The sequence below is a fragment of the Mauremys mutica genome, chromosome 8, assembly GCF_020497125.1.
Source record: "Mauremys mutica isolate MM-2020 ecotype Southern chromosome 8, ASM2049712v1, whole genome shotgun sequence".
In the NCBI taxonomy this organism is placed as follows: Eukaryota; Metazoa; Chordata; order Testudines; family Geoemydidae; genus Mauremys; species Mauremys mutica.
Window position 1 is genome coordinate 10,281,784 of NC_059079.1, and position 16,972 is coordinate 10,298,755.

Below are 16,972 nucleotides of genomic sequence, written 5' to 3' on the forward strand. Positions count from 1 at the left end.
AGCACAGGGAGAATGCTTGTGTGAAGCTGCCTGTAAGTTCATAGGTGTTGTATAATTTTTTTTCACACTGGATTAAAATTACCTTGAGGGTAGTTGATGGCTGTAGGCTTTTGCTACAGAACTCTGTAAGAAAAACTTGAAGCAAGAAACAGACCTTTATCTGTCCTCTGCCAAGAAATGTATTGTATGAACAAAGTCTAGACTAAAGTTTAATTTTTTCCTTTATTTTTAAACACATTAACAGCAAAATAACTCTCTCTCTTTAGGAGAGTGTAGTCTTTATAGATACCAAGAAAATGCCTACAATTAAGAAGAAGGTGAAGAAACTGGAAGACCAAGAGGAATATGAATCCCGCTGGTAAGAGCTTAATTAAAGTGACAGTTGAAGGCTTATCTTGTTAATATGTCTCAGGATTTTTTTTTTAGAAATAGAACTTAGGTAAACTGAGTTAAATTTACCCAAACGATACATACTAAGCAGCACTGTGGGGCTATAGCTGATAGTTCAATGACTAGTTCAGGTGCTAAATTTAAGTGTTTCCCAAATAAGTACAAATGAACCTGAACTTGGACCTCTGCATTCTTTGATTTAGTTGTAGCAACACATTAAAGGCCTTACAGATTTATTTACAGTGATAAGATTCAGTAAAAATGTTTCTATAGACTAGTAGCACTGCTTCCTCCCCTAGATCAATATCTGAAAATAGCCTCTATTTCTTTAGCCTATGGAAAGATGTAACTTACAACTTAAAAATCAGAGACATTGATGCAGCCACAGATGCAAAGCACAGACTGGAAGAAAGACAAAGAGCTGAAGCTAGAGCCAGAAAGGAGAAAGAGACATCATGGGAAACAAGGGTGAGCTTTTATTCAAATGTAAATCTGAAAGGCTTTTCTCCTTTAAACCAGGGTTTCTCAAACAGGGGTGGCCATTTGTGTAAGGAAAGCCCCTGGTGGGCCAGGCCAGTGTGTTTACCTGCCCTGTCTGCAGGTCGGGCCAATGGGAGCTGCTGGAAGCAGCGAAACCCTGCTTTAAACTGAAGTAGTAATAACAAACACCAAATATATGGTTTCCCTTATCAGCACCACCACTGTTAAAAATAGTTGCAGCACCCTTGACCTTTGTTCTACCTCATTCTTTTCCATAAAAACTTACATTTAATTATCCCCTTATTTTCTTCTAGTTATTCCATGAAGATGGAGAATGTTGGGTTTATGATGAACCACTATTGAAACGACTTGCTGCCACTAAACATTAAGTGGTTATAAAAACCTTAAACATTCAGGTCTTGGCTGAGTGAATTTTACAACTACAAGATACATTTATGACTATCAAGTACTTTATTTTGGAGATCCTGTCCCCTCCAGTTACAGTGGTTCCTATCTCAGGGATACTGGATTTAATAATGCAGATGAACAATTAAAGCAGGAACTGTCTTAACTATTTGACAGTCACATAGTAGCTTTGGACTTTATTCAGATTGTGTATTCAAACAAACTTCAAAGACATGATGGCTGAGTCCTCACCCATGCTTCAGAAGTGTCAATGAAACCTGGGACTAAGTCATGGGAAGCATACACTTGGTATAACCACTGTAAAGGACATAATTGGTATCTGTTCCATAATATTCTGGGGGTCTAAATATATATAAAAACACAAGACTTCACTTAATTAAATCCAGTTAACATTTATGTATATTTCTAAAACTGTCCAATCAAAGGAATCCTCATATTTATACATCAAAAATGTTATCTACCACCTGTATGATAAAAATCAAACCTTTTGGCATTTGTGTCTCACCCAAAATAACTTTTTTATTTTAGAAATTAAAATGTAACCATAGACTACAATTGAAATACTCAGTGTATCTTAAAGCTTCATAAAATAGATTTTTCAGACTTATGGATTTGTATTTATTTCATAAAAACCTTTTACAGCAAGACTTTTAAAACTGTGCTATTATAAAAATCCAGTACTTTTAAAATGGGATTTAGGTGCTTTAGAAAAGTGATAAGGACTTTGCAACTAAGTCATGTAAAGTGCTTTTGAAAGTTTTACCCAGCATCAGTGTTCTCACCATATGTCCATGCTCTAGAGTGGGGAATTTAAGACCTGTAACAGGACTCTTCTGGAAGTTGGCCCTGGCCTTGCTTCCCAGTAGCCAGATTGAGAGCCTAACTGTGTATGGGTTGAACACTGTTTAAGCTTTGAGGAAACATGAAATAGGATAGTGATGAACTCACTCAAAATGATTATTCTGGTGCTGTATGGAATCTAGTCAGATTTATCCCCTCCTGAATTAATTTGTGTAGTCATACTGTGCTAGGAGACCTCATTGTAGACTTGTACATTACTAGAAATCTAACAGCAGCTGATAGAAAAGCTGCTTCCTCCCTCAGCAGAACAAGGGCAATCTTTTATATTACTTGTCTCGGATTTCCCTTGCTACTTGCTTTGATTCTGAAGGCTTCTTTTCCTCCTCACTGCTAATGGAGCCTTAGCCTCTGTCCATGGCCTTGTTTGTCCTACCTACATCCCTGTGGTGTGGTAACAAGTGATTACTTGGTCTTCCCAAGAATAATAATTTCCAACTGAGATTATGCTGTTGCACTCTGCTTTGTAGCAGTAAGTTGAATTTTTACAAGCATCAATAAATTTCACTTTACTGTCTAGCAGTAGCTTGGAGCTATAGGATGTGAAAGTGGCATTTACACCAGACAACTGTTAATCCTACAATTGATAAATTAGAGCCTAATCCTATATTAGCACATAACCAAATTACAACCAACAACCCTATTTAATGCTTTGGTAGAAGGGGGGAAAATCAGCAACTATTCAGTTACTGCTAATGAAATTTAAATACCTGTGTTTGATTTGAGTTAAGCCTTGCATTTGAGGTAGTTATAAATTAACACTCTTAAATGGCCCATTCACTACACACACACACAAGTAATAGATCTGAAAAAAGGTGATAAGACTGTCTTATAATATACAGTGGCCTGGATAGAAAATAGACATTTTTATTTAAATATTTGTTATAGGAGTATGCATTGTAGGTATCTACTGAAAATCAACCCATTCTTTCAGTAATTAGTGCACAGTTCACTTTAGCATTCATACTGCACCATCTGTAAACTTTTAAACTAATGCTTTGTGTAAATTAACACCATGCAGTTACAGAAAATAGCCTAATAGAATAAAGGCAAAAGAGGGACAAGAGGTTATTTAAGAATAGGCAATTTTTTTAGATCAGGAATATTTTCCTTGTAACAGCTGTAAAAATTAAGTTGTTCCAGCTTTCAAAAGAAGGGTAAGGAGTTAAGATTTTTAAATCTTACACATTAGTTTGAGACTAAATAATTTAAATTACACACTACTGCGGGGCAAGATGACATTTATTTTAATATTTTATGGTAAGGGAGAACATTCAGAGCTGATGTATAAGCTTTGATGTCCTTGATGGAAGTGGTGTTAGTCATCAAGGAGGAAGGAGGTAAGAAAGTTAGCTGAGGTATTTCACCACATGAGGAGTTCTGAACATCAGAGACAGCTGGTACTTCTGCATCCCCTTCATGTTTTCCAAATCCAACCACCTGAAAAGCCAAAGGCCAGATTTTATCATCAAGAAAACAGGAAGATTAATGTTTCAATTGTCTCCCAGAGGGAAGCTAGAAGACTAAACATAGGTAGTGATTTTTTTCCCCTGCACTTTTCAGAGCTCAGTGTTAAGCATAAATTACTGTATTCTCTCATGAGATGGATTTAAGGTAGTTACGTGAATTGAAGCCAGTTAACACCATTTTTAGACCCTGGTTGTAAGTCTTTCTAAAACAGATGACAAGAGAAGGTCCAAGACAAACTGAAATATAGAGCTTGGAAAAGAGTAAGTGAGCGGAAAGGATCTAGAACTGCATCTACCCATACTCACATGTACACTGAGCACTTTGCTCTCACTGCCTCTATGAGCTTGGAACCAGTCCACCAGGTCTGCTTTTGTAAGGGATTTCAGAGCTTCAATCTAAAAACCACAAGAGCACACTTTTCAAACTGCTAAACACTAATATCTCAAAAGCATTCAAATTCCCAACATTTAAACAGCAATTATTTGCAGCCAAATGTATAAGCCTTGAAAGCAACAGTTTGTGGTGGAAACATTAACATGTTTAAGTGGAGTTGCTGTAAGTTTCCACAATCTCTGAAAATAAAGTTTGTTGCAACAATCTGTTTCAAGTGCCAACATTAATTTCTGCATGGAGCTCACTCCTTAGCACAATACTTTCACATCTCAAAACTCTAGGGCCCTCAAGGATCAGGGCCCACTATGGCTATACAACCTAAAACATTTGTTTGAATTGGTACTATTTTGTGAAGTAAAGCACCTGCTACAACGAGGTTACAGTTTCTTGAATAGAAGTTTTATTTGCAATATGAACAAATTCACTACCTCACGGGCAAGCCTGTCAAACAAATACTGTTGAGTCACTACTTCATTCCAGTTCCTATCCACTTCTTCTCCAAGATGGGAATCTTCACACTCTTTAAGCTTTATTAGAGCTGTGACCTGTATAAGAAAACCCCACTTAGTATTTCTCTTGAAAGAGCTGGGATTCTACTTCAAAGCCAACACTGAATGTGCTAAATCTAATATGCATCAGTCTATATCTGGGCTGTTTTAAATACTGAATTACGAACAGCCCTAGAGTCCATTGTATGAGGCTGTGTCCCCCCCTAAGGCCACCTCCAGAAAAAAAACACAGAGCTCTGTGACAAAGGGGAGTAAAAATTCACACAAGAGAAAATCTGTCCAGTACTTAATTCAGCTGGATGCCACTGTGCACTGCAGCCACTTCCTGGAAACCAGGCAGGAGCCAATATTAATGTAGCTGTGTACCTCCACTTTCTCCAACAGACTGTATGTGCTGTTTGACTCTACTCCTTCACTAATAGTTATTCTTATGTAGTTGATTGGTCTCCTTTACCTGTGTGCTGAATGCTTCTTCAGTTAAATGCTTGATTTTTTCTTCAAAGAAAGAAAGAAAATCTTCTATCTTCTTGTCAACCAATTCCGAGCTGGAAACAATAAGAATGGGCAGAAACAATAAAATAAATAGTACTCCAGTAAGTTAGGGAAGTCACCAGTTTTGAATTTGGGAACTAACATCTCCTGACAAACTATACACTTAAAAACTTAGGCCTAGTGGAAGAGAACATCCTCCTCCTTGCTGTGGTATAACACAATGTGCAGACATTTCCATTTTCAAAGTTTCTTCCAGGCCTTGAGAAATAAGGTAAAGTAGCTAGGAAAGACACTGCTACTCCTATATCAAGCAAGAGATTATTAATGCTTGATTCAGCATCTGTCAGGGCAGACACAGTATTACCAAAAATAGTTCCATTTCAGATGGGGACAGTGAAGCAGAAGAGATAGGAATACTAACTGTTTAACTATTGAGACACAATATTAATATGCAGCTCCTCTGACCCTATTGGACCAGCTCAAAAACCTGTAAAAGCAGCCCTTCAGGGCTGGCAGTTTCTAAACATGGACATATCCAGCTGCCCTATATTGTGGCCAAATTGTTGTCACCAGAAAAATAATCCCACAAAAGGAAACAATCATTTTTCAGATTTGTCAGAGCAGAGCTGCTCCAGAAGAAGAGACTATTAGCTCCATCATGGTTCAAAGAAGTGTACTTCATAGTTGAGACTAGATTTGTTTTATTCAGTGAAAGCCACCTATTGTCAAACAAATGTAGCTCTAGCCATGAGGTCAGAAGTCAGTGCACACTCTCAATACACCAGCTACACTTTTTTCCCCCCATCTTGATTCAACTGTTCTTAGACTAGGAGATAAGATTAAATCCATACACAGTCCATCTCCTTGCTACTCTAGGATTGTTCCCTATCATTAAGGCTAAGATTTTGTCATGGTTATTTTTTGTAAAAGTCAGACAGGTCATGAGCAATAAACAAAAATTCATGAAGCTGTGTCCTGTCTGTGACTTTTGCTGCTGCAGCTCCATGGTGGCAGGGAGCTGTAGGGTTTCCCCATTGCTCGTGGCAGCTGCAAGCTGCAGGGTGATATTTCCCAAAGGGAAATGGGACACCCCCACTGCTCACCTGAGACCTATTCTCCCTCCCCCAGCCCAGCAAGGTTGGCAGTTGCTGAAACCTTGCAGGGGGCTGTTTATATATAGAGTCCCGCAGCCCCTAGGGCTGAAGCAGAGAATGTCACAGAGGCCATGGATTCTGAGATTCCATTGACTCCATGACCAACAGCCTCACCTCTCCTACATTCTCTAGTGCTTTATATAGCTTAGTTTTAAATAAATCACACAATGGGGGTTCCACCACCTTCCTTAGGATATTATTTCATAGCCCCATCTCTCCATCACATCCTATTTACTTCTTGCATTATCATAATGAAATCCTCCACTCTTATTTTCAATAGTAGCAATATTTAAATTCTTCAAGAGCTTTCCCCTATACTACATTAGTATCCATAAGAACAATGAAGGGATCAAAAAGAGAGAAACAGTTGCTTACAGCCATGCAAGCGCACAGCCAAATGGGCCATCAAGGTCTCCTGAAGGTCAACAGAGCACAAATAGAAGACTGAAGTTTCAGACGAGGAGCTCTGGGAAGCTGGTACATGGACAGTGTTCAAAGCTAGGGGCGATCTGAGAGCATCCCAGATGGACTCAACTGTTATGATGGAATAGGTGCTCTTTCTTAAACTCAGAAGTTGGACTGAGTCTGATTCAACATATAGGGCTTTATATAACACACACAGTATTTTGAAATGCACCCAAAAACTAATCGGAAGCCCATGGAGTTATGGGTGTAATGTTTCTTGGCTGGAGCACCTGGCTTAGCAAGTGGGGTCACTCCACTCTGCCCTGTAGTCAAAGCTTTCAGGTGTAGCTCCAAACACATTGATGATCTAGAGCCTCATTTAGCAAAGTAGTTAAGTATAGGGCATAACTTTAAGCATGTGCTTATATGTTTGCTGAGTTGAGACCATAAGCAGGAGCTGGTAAAGATATGGCATGGATAGCTGGCGAACTCCACATCGGAGGAGAGCTCACTACTCCTTGCTGGCAAAAGTGAAGCAGCACTCCAAATCCAAATTCAAACTAGGATGAAGGGATGGATGTTAACACCGGTTTGACAGAACTATTGCTAGGAGTAACAAACATTACTTCACCCAAAATCTGCAGAGGTTAGCTGTGAAGAACCACAGAATTCAAAGGGCCCCAAGATGGAATCATTAACATGCAGACCCCTCTTAAAAATCGGTGAGAGACTTACTTGTACTTTGTTGCTTGTGTTGCTACAGTAACAGAGAACCCGAGGATCCCAGATGTATTTCTACAGGTAGGGTACACATGGTAGCTTAAACCAAAAGGAGAAAGTCATTTCACTAGTACAAGCCATTTTACATTTACCATCCATAACTATGAAATCAGAATATTGTAAATAGTTAGACATAAGGTATTAGCAAAGACGTGTCTATCAATGCAAAAGATTCACTCTGGAATAACAAATCAAATCTCTTGCATCAAGGGGTCTGGGCTTTTTCTCGTTCAGCAAATCCTTTTTTGGGCTTTGTAAGATGCTTAGCAGAGTACTCGTGTACAGAGAAATCCTGCAACCCAGATCTGTGAATGTGCAAGAACCCCCATAAAACAGGTACTGTGCCGTCAGGGTTAACGGGGTCTCTTAGTTCACACAAAAGGGCCTAAACGGAGGGGGGATGCACCTACAGGTGTGACAGGAGTTAATTCCAGCTCAGCAGACCCCTTGCATAAATGCTATAGTAGTGGCTACTTGGGAGAGAGTGAGGGGAGGTTATTTTTGAGGAAGTCTAGCTCCACGGTCCAAGTCAATGGTGATCAAGCTAGAGGGAAAGTCTTCTTCTTAGACAAATTACATTAACTTCTGGTTATGGCCTCTAACCTGGATTACAAGACTTGGCTGACTACAAACTGGTTTTGTCGTCAGTAACTTGACAGCAGCTTTACTGGGCATAACCGTGCCATTTTTCAAAGGGCACCAAAGCAATTAAGTTAAAGATGGTGTCAAAAAACGCTGCTGGTTTTGGTCATGGTATGTTACACTGTAGTTTCAGCCACTCTATGGCAGGAGTTAGCCACCATGCAGTATGGAGTTTTAGTACACTTGGGACTCAAGTACGATAAAGAAGCTGAACAGGAGCAATACCCCAATACAGCTAACTTACCCAAGGGTTTGCTTGGTTCGCAGGAAGTCAAAGCAAGGCTCCTCCATGTGCATCTGAAATACAGCATGAGTTCAGTCAGAAGGCATTGCTGCTTACAGCAGCTTTGGTTTAGGCTTGGTACAAAAGTATGAGCAAAGATCAAAACAAGAAACAAACAGTGGAAAGACACTAAGGCCAGGTCTATACTACAAACTTACATTGGTACAACTGAATAGCCACACCACTGAGCAAGGTAGTTATACTGATTTAACTCCAGTATAGACAGGACTATGTCAACTGGTCAGCTGCTTCTGTTGACATAGCTACCCTTTTTTGGGGAGGTGGATTAACTACGCTGACAGGAGAAGATCTCCCATTGGCATAGTAGCATTTTCACTAAAACGCTACAACTGTGCCACTGCTGTACTGTAATCTGAAGACAAGCCCTAAAGCCTCAATTTCCCCACATCCCAGAGAGGAATGAAATGGCTCATTTGGGCTGTCCTGGTACCAGTGTAAAACACTGACACACCCCAAAATCCAGAAGGGAACTAAAAGGCTAATTAGAGCAGATCACAGGCATGTATGTGTCACCTGTGTTTCATTTTCATCTGTAGCATTGTATTGACAGCAAAACAATGTCAGGGGCAGGACAGAAGTGTCGCTTCTCAGGGTGCATGTTAATAAGCACTCAAGATTTGTTAGGAAAGGAGCAAAAACTTACCACAAGCAGCTCCATAAGGGTGTATTCTCGTAAACTCCTAGCCCCAGACTAAAAGAAAAAACATTAATTGAAAACACTTTAGAGTTTCTCATGGAAAGAGAAGAGCTATGGGTCCAAGTCACTAGAATGGCCTCATTAAGAGAAAAACAATTCAGGATGGATTTCAGCACTAAGCACACATTGCAATTTGCAACAAAAAATCCAGACTTTCTGGCCTCTGATGTGTGCTCAAAACAGCCTCCTGAGCAAAAGACAAGGGTCTGCGGCACAATCATGGGACAATGATCACTCTGTGGGTGAAAAGGCAATTTCAAGGTAATCAAAGAACAGGCAGGCAGCAGCAGGCACAAGCGGGAAGGAAGGCAATATCAAGATGGAAGAGCATGGAATATGCCTGCACAAGGCATAATAAATCTAGAACTCACACAAAATTATACAGACTATAACTTCATTAAGAAGGTTTTAGTAACTTGGGTCTTGCTCATGGGGATTCTGTTTATGGGCTTGCTAGAATTCAGAACATATTCTAGAAAATAATGGTTGGAGAATTGTTGTGCAGTCTGGATTAGGAAAGCCATCAGCATAACAAGTAGCAGCAGTTCCCAAAAGGAAACTATATTAGTATACTCAAATGCTTAGCACATTACCTGATAATACACTGTCACTTCAGAGTTGGCATCACTTTTGTTAAGGGCTTTCACCTTGCACAGTAGGTGTGTGTTTGGCAGGTCTACCACCCGAAATTGAACAGGACACAGGTGCGGTAGGGGAAAGAACTGCAGCTTTCTAAAGAGAGTCCAAACAGCAAAGCATCAAATACCTTCCCACTCCTTAAACCAATGTTCATATTCCAGATGCCTCAAGTCAAATTAGCATCAATCCCCTCCCGCTCCCACAAATTATAACCACCTCTAACTGCCATCAAAACTGATCAAAACCAGATTTCTGGAAAATAGTGACAATACAGTTACATTTTTCTGAAAAAAAGGAAATTCCAACTATTTCCAACATTCTTTCCCAGCCCCACCACCACCAAAAGTTAACCCAGGTTCATAGCTTTGTAATATACTTATAGCTCCCACTTGTAAAAGGTGAGAGAGTTAAAGAGAAATACTCACTGAACAACATAATTCAGAAAATCCTTTGATTCCTAAGAGAGAAAAACAAAAACAGTTTTACTCTGGAGAATGGAATTATTAGCCCTTTAGGTATCAGCCCCAATATATACTACAGTCATCCAGAAAAGAACCAGTGAACACAGAACTGTCCAATCCTTCCCAGCCTTGCCACACATTACAGCATTTTGGCCAGAGGTTAACAGCACAAGTCACTTCCTTCCCTACAACGTGACAGTACAACGTGATCTGTGTTACATTGTGGAAGGAAACAGACATCTCCAATCCAGTCTCTTCCTTGGAAGTTTGTTGCCTCTCAGGGCAATGTGGAAGCCAGAAAAGAGGAAACTAAATGTGAGAAATGTCTTGGAGAATCTGCTAACAGATGTTCACAGAAGTAGTACTAGGTAAGTGGGAATGCTATGTAGAAGCAGCTTGGGCACCTGCTGAGGCAGTGCCAGCAAACAAGAGAGAAACAGCAGAGCGTATGGTAAGTGCTGCAGGACCTCAGGGTATGTCTACACTACCTGCCAGATCAGTGGGCAGCAATCGATCCAGCAGGGATCGATTTATCACATCTAGTCTAGACACGATAAATCGACCCCAGAGCCCTCTCCCATCGACTCCTGTACTCCAGCACTGCGAGAGGCGCAAGCAGAGTGAACGGGGGAGCGGCAGCAGTCGACTCACCGCAGCGAAGACACCACGGTAAGTCGATCTGAGTACATCAACTTCAGCTACGTGAATAACGTAGCTGAAGTTGCATAATTTAGATCGATTCCCCGCCCCCTGTGTAGACCAGGGCTCACTGTGTGACTGCAGGGCATCCAGGGTCCTAACAGTTCTTTAACTCAAACTACAGCACAAATTACACTTAGCGCAAAATACAGTGTGAACAGAGACTCCGTAAGAACCATGGTTAAACCTCAGCTTCCCCTACAATCCATCAGCCCACATGGCTATGTTTGGATCCCCAATCCCCACCAATACACTAGTGAGTTTCCCCAAAAGGCTCAACAGACTACAGATAAACTGATGGGTACAAAATGAAGGCTGCAAGTTTGTTCCTCAGTGGCCACCCGTGTGTGACACTGCATGGATGGGGACAAACCCTGCTGTATCCAAGTTTTAAAAAGCCCATCAGACTAGGTCAGGCCTATGGCTGGATCAGACAGTCCTCACTGGACTTCAATAGCAGTTGTGAGAGAGTAACAATAGTATTGGGCCCTAGAGACACAGTATGACATCCTGTCACACACAGGTTGTATCTGCACTGACAGCTCTAGGGAACTCTTCCACAGGTGCACCAGCACTGAAGTGTTTAAAACACCATGTCATTGATACCTGGAGTTAAAAAAAATGACTAATTTAGACAACACAGGGATAAAATCACCAGTGGCCAGTTCTACACTAGCTGTCCCATGGTGTTAACAGGGGAGCTGCACCTACGTGAGATATCCCCAAAACTGCCTGTACAGACAAAGCCATAGGCTGGTGAAACAGGGTTTGTGCCAACTGTGTTTAATCACTTTCTACATTCAAGAATTTATGCTTCAGCTGCAGAAGTTGGTACTCACTCTGCTTGTGAAGTTTCCTTGTACAAGACCCTCTACATAGAGCTGAGATTTGAAAGTCTTAACAAAGGATGAGAGAGACTCGATGGAAAGGCCCTTCATTAATGTCTCATATTTATCTATCATCGACCATCTGCCATGCTCCAAAATTAAAAGACGCACATTTCTGTAACAAGAGAAAAAAGTTATTTAATTCAAAATAGGTTACCCACCAGTGATTTATAACCCTTAACTTCTTAAACCCAAGATCTCTGACAAGCAATATTTCAGCTAATCCTAACTGGAAATATCAAGTACTGATCAGTCTGCCCTGGGACTTCAGCACTGCTTCAGCTTCAGAATGCCTCAGGTAACCTGGGATCTCTGCAGCCCAACTGCTTTGGGCTGTCCTTGGGGAAAAGACGTAAAGCCTGCTTCCCACAGTAATCTCTTTAAACAGCTTTTGTTGGGGTGTGTTGTGATGTGCCGACTACCTTTGCTTCTCTAGCTCACTGATATACGTCTGTTTTTTTCCCCACTGCAGGAATTTTAACATGTTACTCAAACAGCTCTAAGTGGTTCACAACATGATCTGTCAGAAGCAAAACTGCATGTGGTAATATAGGCTATTAAATAAAAGTAGTATGCAGTGTTGTTGTTGTTTTCTTCGTGTCAGTCTCAGGATATTAGAGAGACATGGTGGGTGAGGTAATATCTTTTATTGGACCAACAGAGAGAGAAAAGCCTTCAAGCTACAGAGCTCTTCCTCAGGTCTGAGAAAGGTACTCAGAGTGACACAGCTTCATACAAGGTCTAACAGATAGTTTAGCACAGGGGTTCTTAAACTGGGGGTCAGGATCCCTCAGGGGGTCGGTCACGAGGTTATTACATGGGAGGTCAGCCTCCACCCTAAACCCCAATATTTATAAGGGGGGGTTGCACTCAGAGGCTTGCTACGTGAAAGGGGTCACCAGTACAAAAGTTTCAGAACCACTGGTTTAGCATAAGTAGTTAGCACATATTCTAAGGGAACATTCAAGGTCAAGTGGCCCGTTAACACCCCTGTAGTCACAGGACCAAAAGTGGATTATAGATTGAAGAATTTTTGGGGACAACCCACAAAACCAATGATATACCTGATACACACAATGAAATTTCGTTCTCCACACAGACAGCAAACTCCCTCACAAATTTACACCACCACTTTAACTACCACCATCTGTCCATTAAACTCTCTCTGGAACATTCCTACACTAGCATCAACTTCAACAATGGAAACCTATAGACAAAAATCTACAAGAAACCCACAAATCACCACATCTACCTTCACAGATCCAGTAACCACCCCAAACACATCAAGAAGTCTGTTATATACAGCCAGGCACTGAGATATCCCAGAATACGGTCCAAGGAGAAAATCTGGGATATACACCTTAATGCAGGGATTCTCAAACTTCAATGCACTGCGACCCCACTTCTGACAACAACCTGAGCCCTGCCACTCACCACCCAGGGCCGAAGCAGAAGCGTGAGCCCTGACACCAGGGTTAAAGCACTCAGGCTTCAGCTTTAGCCCTGGGCCCCAGCAAGTCTAATGTCAGCCTTCACGACCCCATTAAAATAGGATCGTGATCCACTTTGGGGTCCTGACCTGTAATTTGAGAACTGCTGCCTTAGAAATAGTTTAACTTATCTGTTCTCACCCTCAAAGAAAACCTGCACAGCACTTTCAAAAGACAAGCCTGGGAACTTAAATTCATAATTTTGCTAGACATTAAAAATCATGGTCTTAATAAAGACACTGGATTTATGGCTTAACAATCTGTAACCCACTGACTCCCCCCCCGTCCCATTTTTGTCCTATGACTATCTGAGTGTTAACAGCGCACTTCAGCTTAGTTTAGCATAAGTAGTTGGCACATATTCTATCTGTTAGACCTTTTATTTAGCTGTGACAAGCTAGGTATGTCTACACAGCAACTAGATAACTCGCAGCTGGCCTGTGCCAGCCAACTTGGGCTCACAGGGATCAGGCTACAGGACTGTTTCATTGCTGTTTAGCCTGCCAGGCTCAGGCTTTAGCCTGTGATAGTTATGTTATGCCATAAAATTAGCTGTATGGGAAAAAAAAAATAAAGAAACATCTTCATTTATTAAAGAGCATCCAATGTGATAGGGCTGGCAAGCCTCACACTGAATCAGGACAAGACGGTTATTACAGGGTCCTGCCAAAAAGGGCTGAAGCCAACCCCGCCCCCACCTTCCATCAGCCAGCAACATCAAGCTGGAAGGAACAGAGGGAAGAGGCAGGCTTCTGCACTGAGCTGTACTGACACGGGGTTCTTCGGTCCAAGAGCAGACCAAGGGCATGGACTGAGCCCTCTTATTACTAATTCCTTTAATTAATAAAGCCAAACCCCAGGAAAGGGATCCTTTAATATTAGTATGTAAAATTAGCTCTGATTGGCCTGATTCTATTGGTCTCAAATTACATCTCTCCTCCACTCAAGCCATCCTCTTGATTATTAGATAGCATGACAGTTTAACCCTGATTTTTGTTGGTTTGTAAATTATTCAATACACACTCCCTTATATGAATGAAAAAATACCTCTGCTTTGTTATGTAATCAGCTGCACCAGCACTTATCATAAAGCAGAAAGTTCTGTGCTCTATTCTTGAGGACGCCAAGATTAATTTTATTCACTGACCATGCAGAATACTGTACAATAATTTATCCTTGTAACAGGGAACTCCTGCAGCTGCATGACAACATAATTAAAGCAGAGAAAACTCCACTCTACCCATATCCCACCTAAACCAGAGAAAGCCCATCCACATTTAATCTCCCCACAGACACTCACTTGGCCAGGGTCTCCGGTTTGATGAGAATGTTAAAATAGGTCTTTTTTAGCTGCTCTGTTATCATCTCAAAAACTGCTGGAGTAAAACTGAAGTCAGACAAGTGGTCAATGATGAGCTGAAACAGCAGCTGGAAAGAAAAATAAAATGTTTTCTAAGCTATTTTTACCAAAATAGGAGAACATTATTTGCTGAAGAGGATGAATGTGAATTCTAGACTTGTTTTCTATATTAGAAAGTCAGAACCTTCTCTATTTTTTGGACAAATATAGAATTAGTAGGATGACATCACAAAATACCCGAGCAAGTCAGAAGGGAAAGAGAATTCAGTCAGACTGTTTAAATCTCCAGGGTCTGTTTTGATTAAGCATTTTTAACAGTTGGAAGAAAAAAAAATCTCTTCTTGTGAAAGATTCAACAACCAGGCCTCTTCAATGGAGGGCTGCAAAAGCCTCCATTCCAGTTCTCTGATCCTCCCAGGAGTCCCCCCAAATACAGGGAGGACAAGACTCAGTATTCCTGATACTTCTAAAATAAAGGACAAGCACAAACACATCCTGTTGCATGCACAAATCTATTAACCCTCCTTTGCTGGTCTCCTTTAATAAAGCAGAATATTTGTTTATTTTGACTACTGTATCTCCTCAATGGCAGGGGGATGGGAGGGGAGCATTTTTAAAATGATGTATATTAACGGAAGCTGAGAATGCATAAAAAATTGCAGAACGTAGTACAGATCAGAGCCTCAATTCTCTCTACACCCATGGTTTTTCTTCTCCCTCATGTTGAAGAAGATTTTACTGTGTATATTTCAAAGGATACACTTTGGCCCCATATATACAACTGTAATCAAGTCAAAGGACCCAGTTGCAATTTGAACTGTCCAAGGCTTTCACCTTGTTAAGTCTAACCTACAAGTTTTAACAGTGTTGTAACCAAGTCCCTTGATCCAGTAAAAGTGGTAGTGCAGATAAGCCCTTACTCTCCCTCATCAGCCTCCATTTGAGGCTGCCATGTCCTAAGTAAGCCAGCAGCGGGGGGGAAGGAGGGTGGTGTGGGGTAAGAATTTGTTAACCTCTAATAAAATCAGATCCCAACCAAGCACGGCCAGAAGTGGTTTGTAATTGCTTAGTTTTATCTTAATTCTACCTTCTGCTGCAAATGTATCTAGAATACTATTCTCACAGATAACGAGCCAGTACGCAATAAGTAAGTCTGTTTTGTTCAACTATTTCTGGCTTACAGATGAGCAAGTGTAAATAATAATTTAAACAGAAAAAAAAAAGACTTTTTCTGTATTGTCCTATGCCTAACCCTCCCCCCCCCTGCATACCAATTTTTTCTCACTTTAAATAAATCCACAAAAGCATGGAAAACTGCTGTCCAAAAGGAGAGATTTTGAAAACTGTATTTTATAGTGGAAGTCAGCAGTAGATAAGGTTACTGTCAAAGTGAAGTGCATATTGGAAAGCAATGTTCAAAGGTTTATTTAGAAATATCTGCAGCTGCTTCAATATCCACAACTGAATAGTGCTGGGCATTTCTCAGTGAAAACATCCCAACAAGAAGATTACTAGGTGGTCATTTGAGACACAGGAAATACAGTTGAACATGTGAGACTAGGAAACCTTCCTTACTAAAAATAGTCATTTTGGGTGGAGAGAGAGGACGAAGGGCAGTGTGTTAACAGACATGGTATCTGTTTTAGGTTATTGTATTGCCATCCATCACCATAATAACCGAGTGCCTTCTATTTAAAATAAACTAACAATCTCAAAGTCCCTACTGGACTTCACAAGTCTCTAGCGCTTCTCCTTTTATCAAAAACTTTGTTTGGGATATGGCATTTTATGGTGGGGGGTTTTTTGGTTTTGGGACGAGGAATAAGAGGAGTCAGTTGATTTTGAGAAAGTTTCTTCCTCCATAACTAGAACAACAATCAAATAGGAATGTATTTTGCAGTTATCCCTGAAGATGGCCAGACTGAATTCATCTGATCACCTCTGGAACACTGTTCCACACCCAGCTTTCTTGAACATCTCCTGCATTTCGTGCTGGGCATGACTCCCCACTGCACTCCCACCAGCATCAATCCCTGTCACTATGCCTTCCTGCTGACCTGGAAACTTACACACACTCTCTGCTCTTGCAGATTTATGAGCATCTCAGCAGGAAGATTGATTTTTTTTTTAACTGTACACAAAACCATTAATGGGTTGAAAGACCACTAATAGACACCAATATTTAAAGACAGAGCTGTGAATAGTTTAGAAAATGATACCCAGCAAATGTCTGGTTGACTCATAGTAGAGAAAACATACTGCTAGTACTCACTGGTAGTTTATGATTGAAGCCTTTCACTCGAATGACCAAACCATGCTCTCCAGCTACCAGTTTGTATTCCAGTTGAGCAACATCAGCTTCGTATGCTGGTTCCGCAAGGTTGTGGGTGAGGATGTTTACAAAAGTATCAAAAAGCACCACACTGCATGGAGAAA

The 16,972-nt window shown here is 40.8% G+C and overlaps 2 protein-coding genes across 7 annotated transcripts in view; one reads left to right on the forward strand and one right to left on the reverse strand.

Annotated features, from left to right (window-relative positions):
* Nucleotides 1–1,692, forward strand: part of OSBPL9 (oxysterol binding protein like 9) — a 116,466-nt gene extending 114,774 nt beyond the window's left edge. For all 6 annotated transcript variants that reach the window (XM_045028845.1, XM_045028846.1, XM_045028847.1 and 3 more), the window contains 3 exons: nt 267–358; nt 723–858; nt 1,185–1,692. In XM_045028845.1, coding sequence (XP_044884780.1) covers nt 267–358; nt 723–858; nt 1,185–1,259 — 303 coding nt within the window. In that variant the 3' untranslated portion in view covers nt 1,260–1,692. The remainder of the gene's footprint in view (nt 1–266; nt 359–722; nt 859–1,184) is intronic.
* A 1,309-nt stretch (nt 1,693–3,001) lies between these two features.
* NRDC (nardilysin convertase) overlaps nt 3,002–16,972 on the reverse strand; it is a 43,799-nt gene continuing 29,828 nt past the window's right edge. Inside the window, exons 20-31 of the mRNA XM_045028843.1 lie at nt 16,809–16,959; nt 14,477–14,604; nt 11,639–11,801; nt 10,065–10,096; nt 9,594–9,732; nt 8,947–8,994; nt 8,244–8,296; nt 7,313–7,396; nt 4,981–5,071; nt 4,446–4,562; nt 3,930–4,019; nt 3,002–3,594 (exon numbers count right to left, since the gene is read on the reverse strand). Coding sequence (XP_044884778.1) covers nt 3,397–3,594; nt 3,930–4,019; nt 4,446–4,562; nt 4,981–5,071; nt 7,313–7,396; nt 8,244–8,296; nt 8,947–8,994; nt 9,594–9,732; nt 10,065–10,096; nt 11,639–11,801; nt 14,477–14,604; nt 16,809–16,959 — 1,294 coding nt within the window. The 3' untranslated portion in view covers nt 3,002–3,396. The remainder of the gene's footprint in view (nt 3,595–3,929; nt 4,020–4,445; nt 4,563–4,980; nt 5,072–7,312; nt 7,397–8,243; nt 8,297–8,946; nt 8,995–9,593; nt 9,733–10,064; nt 10,097–11,638; nt 11,802–14,476; nt 14,605–16,808; nt 16,960–16,972) is intronic.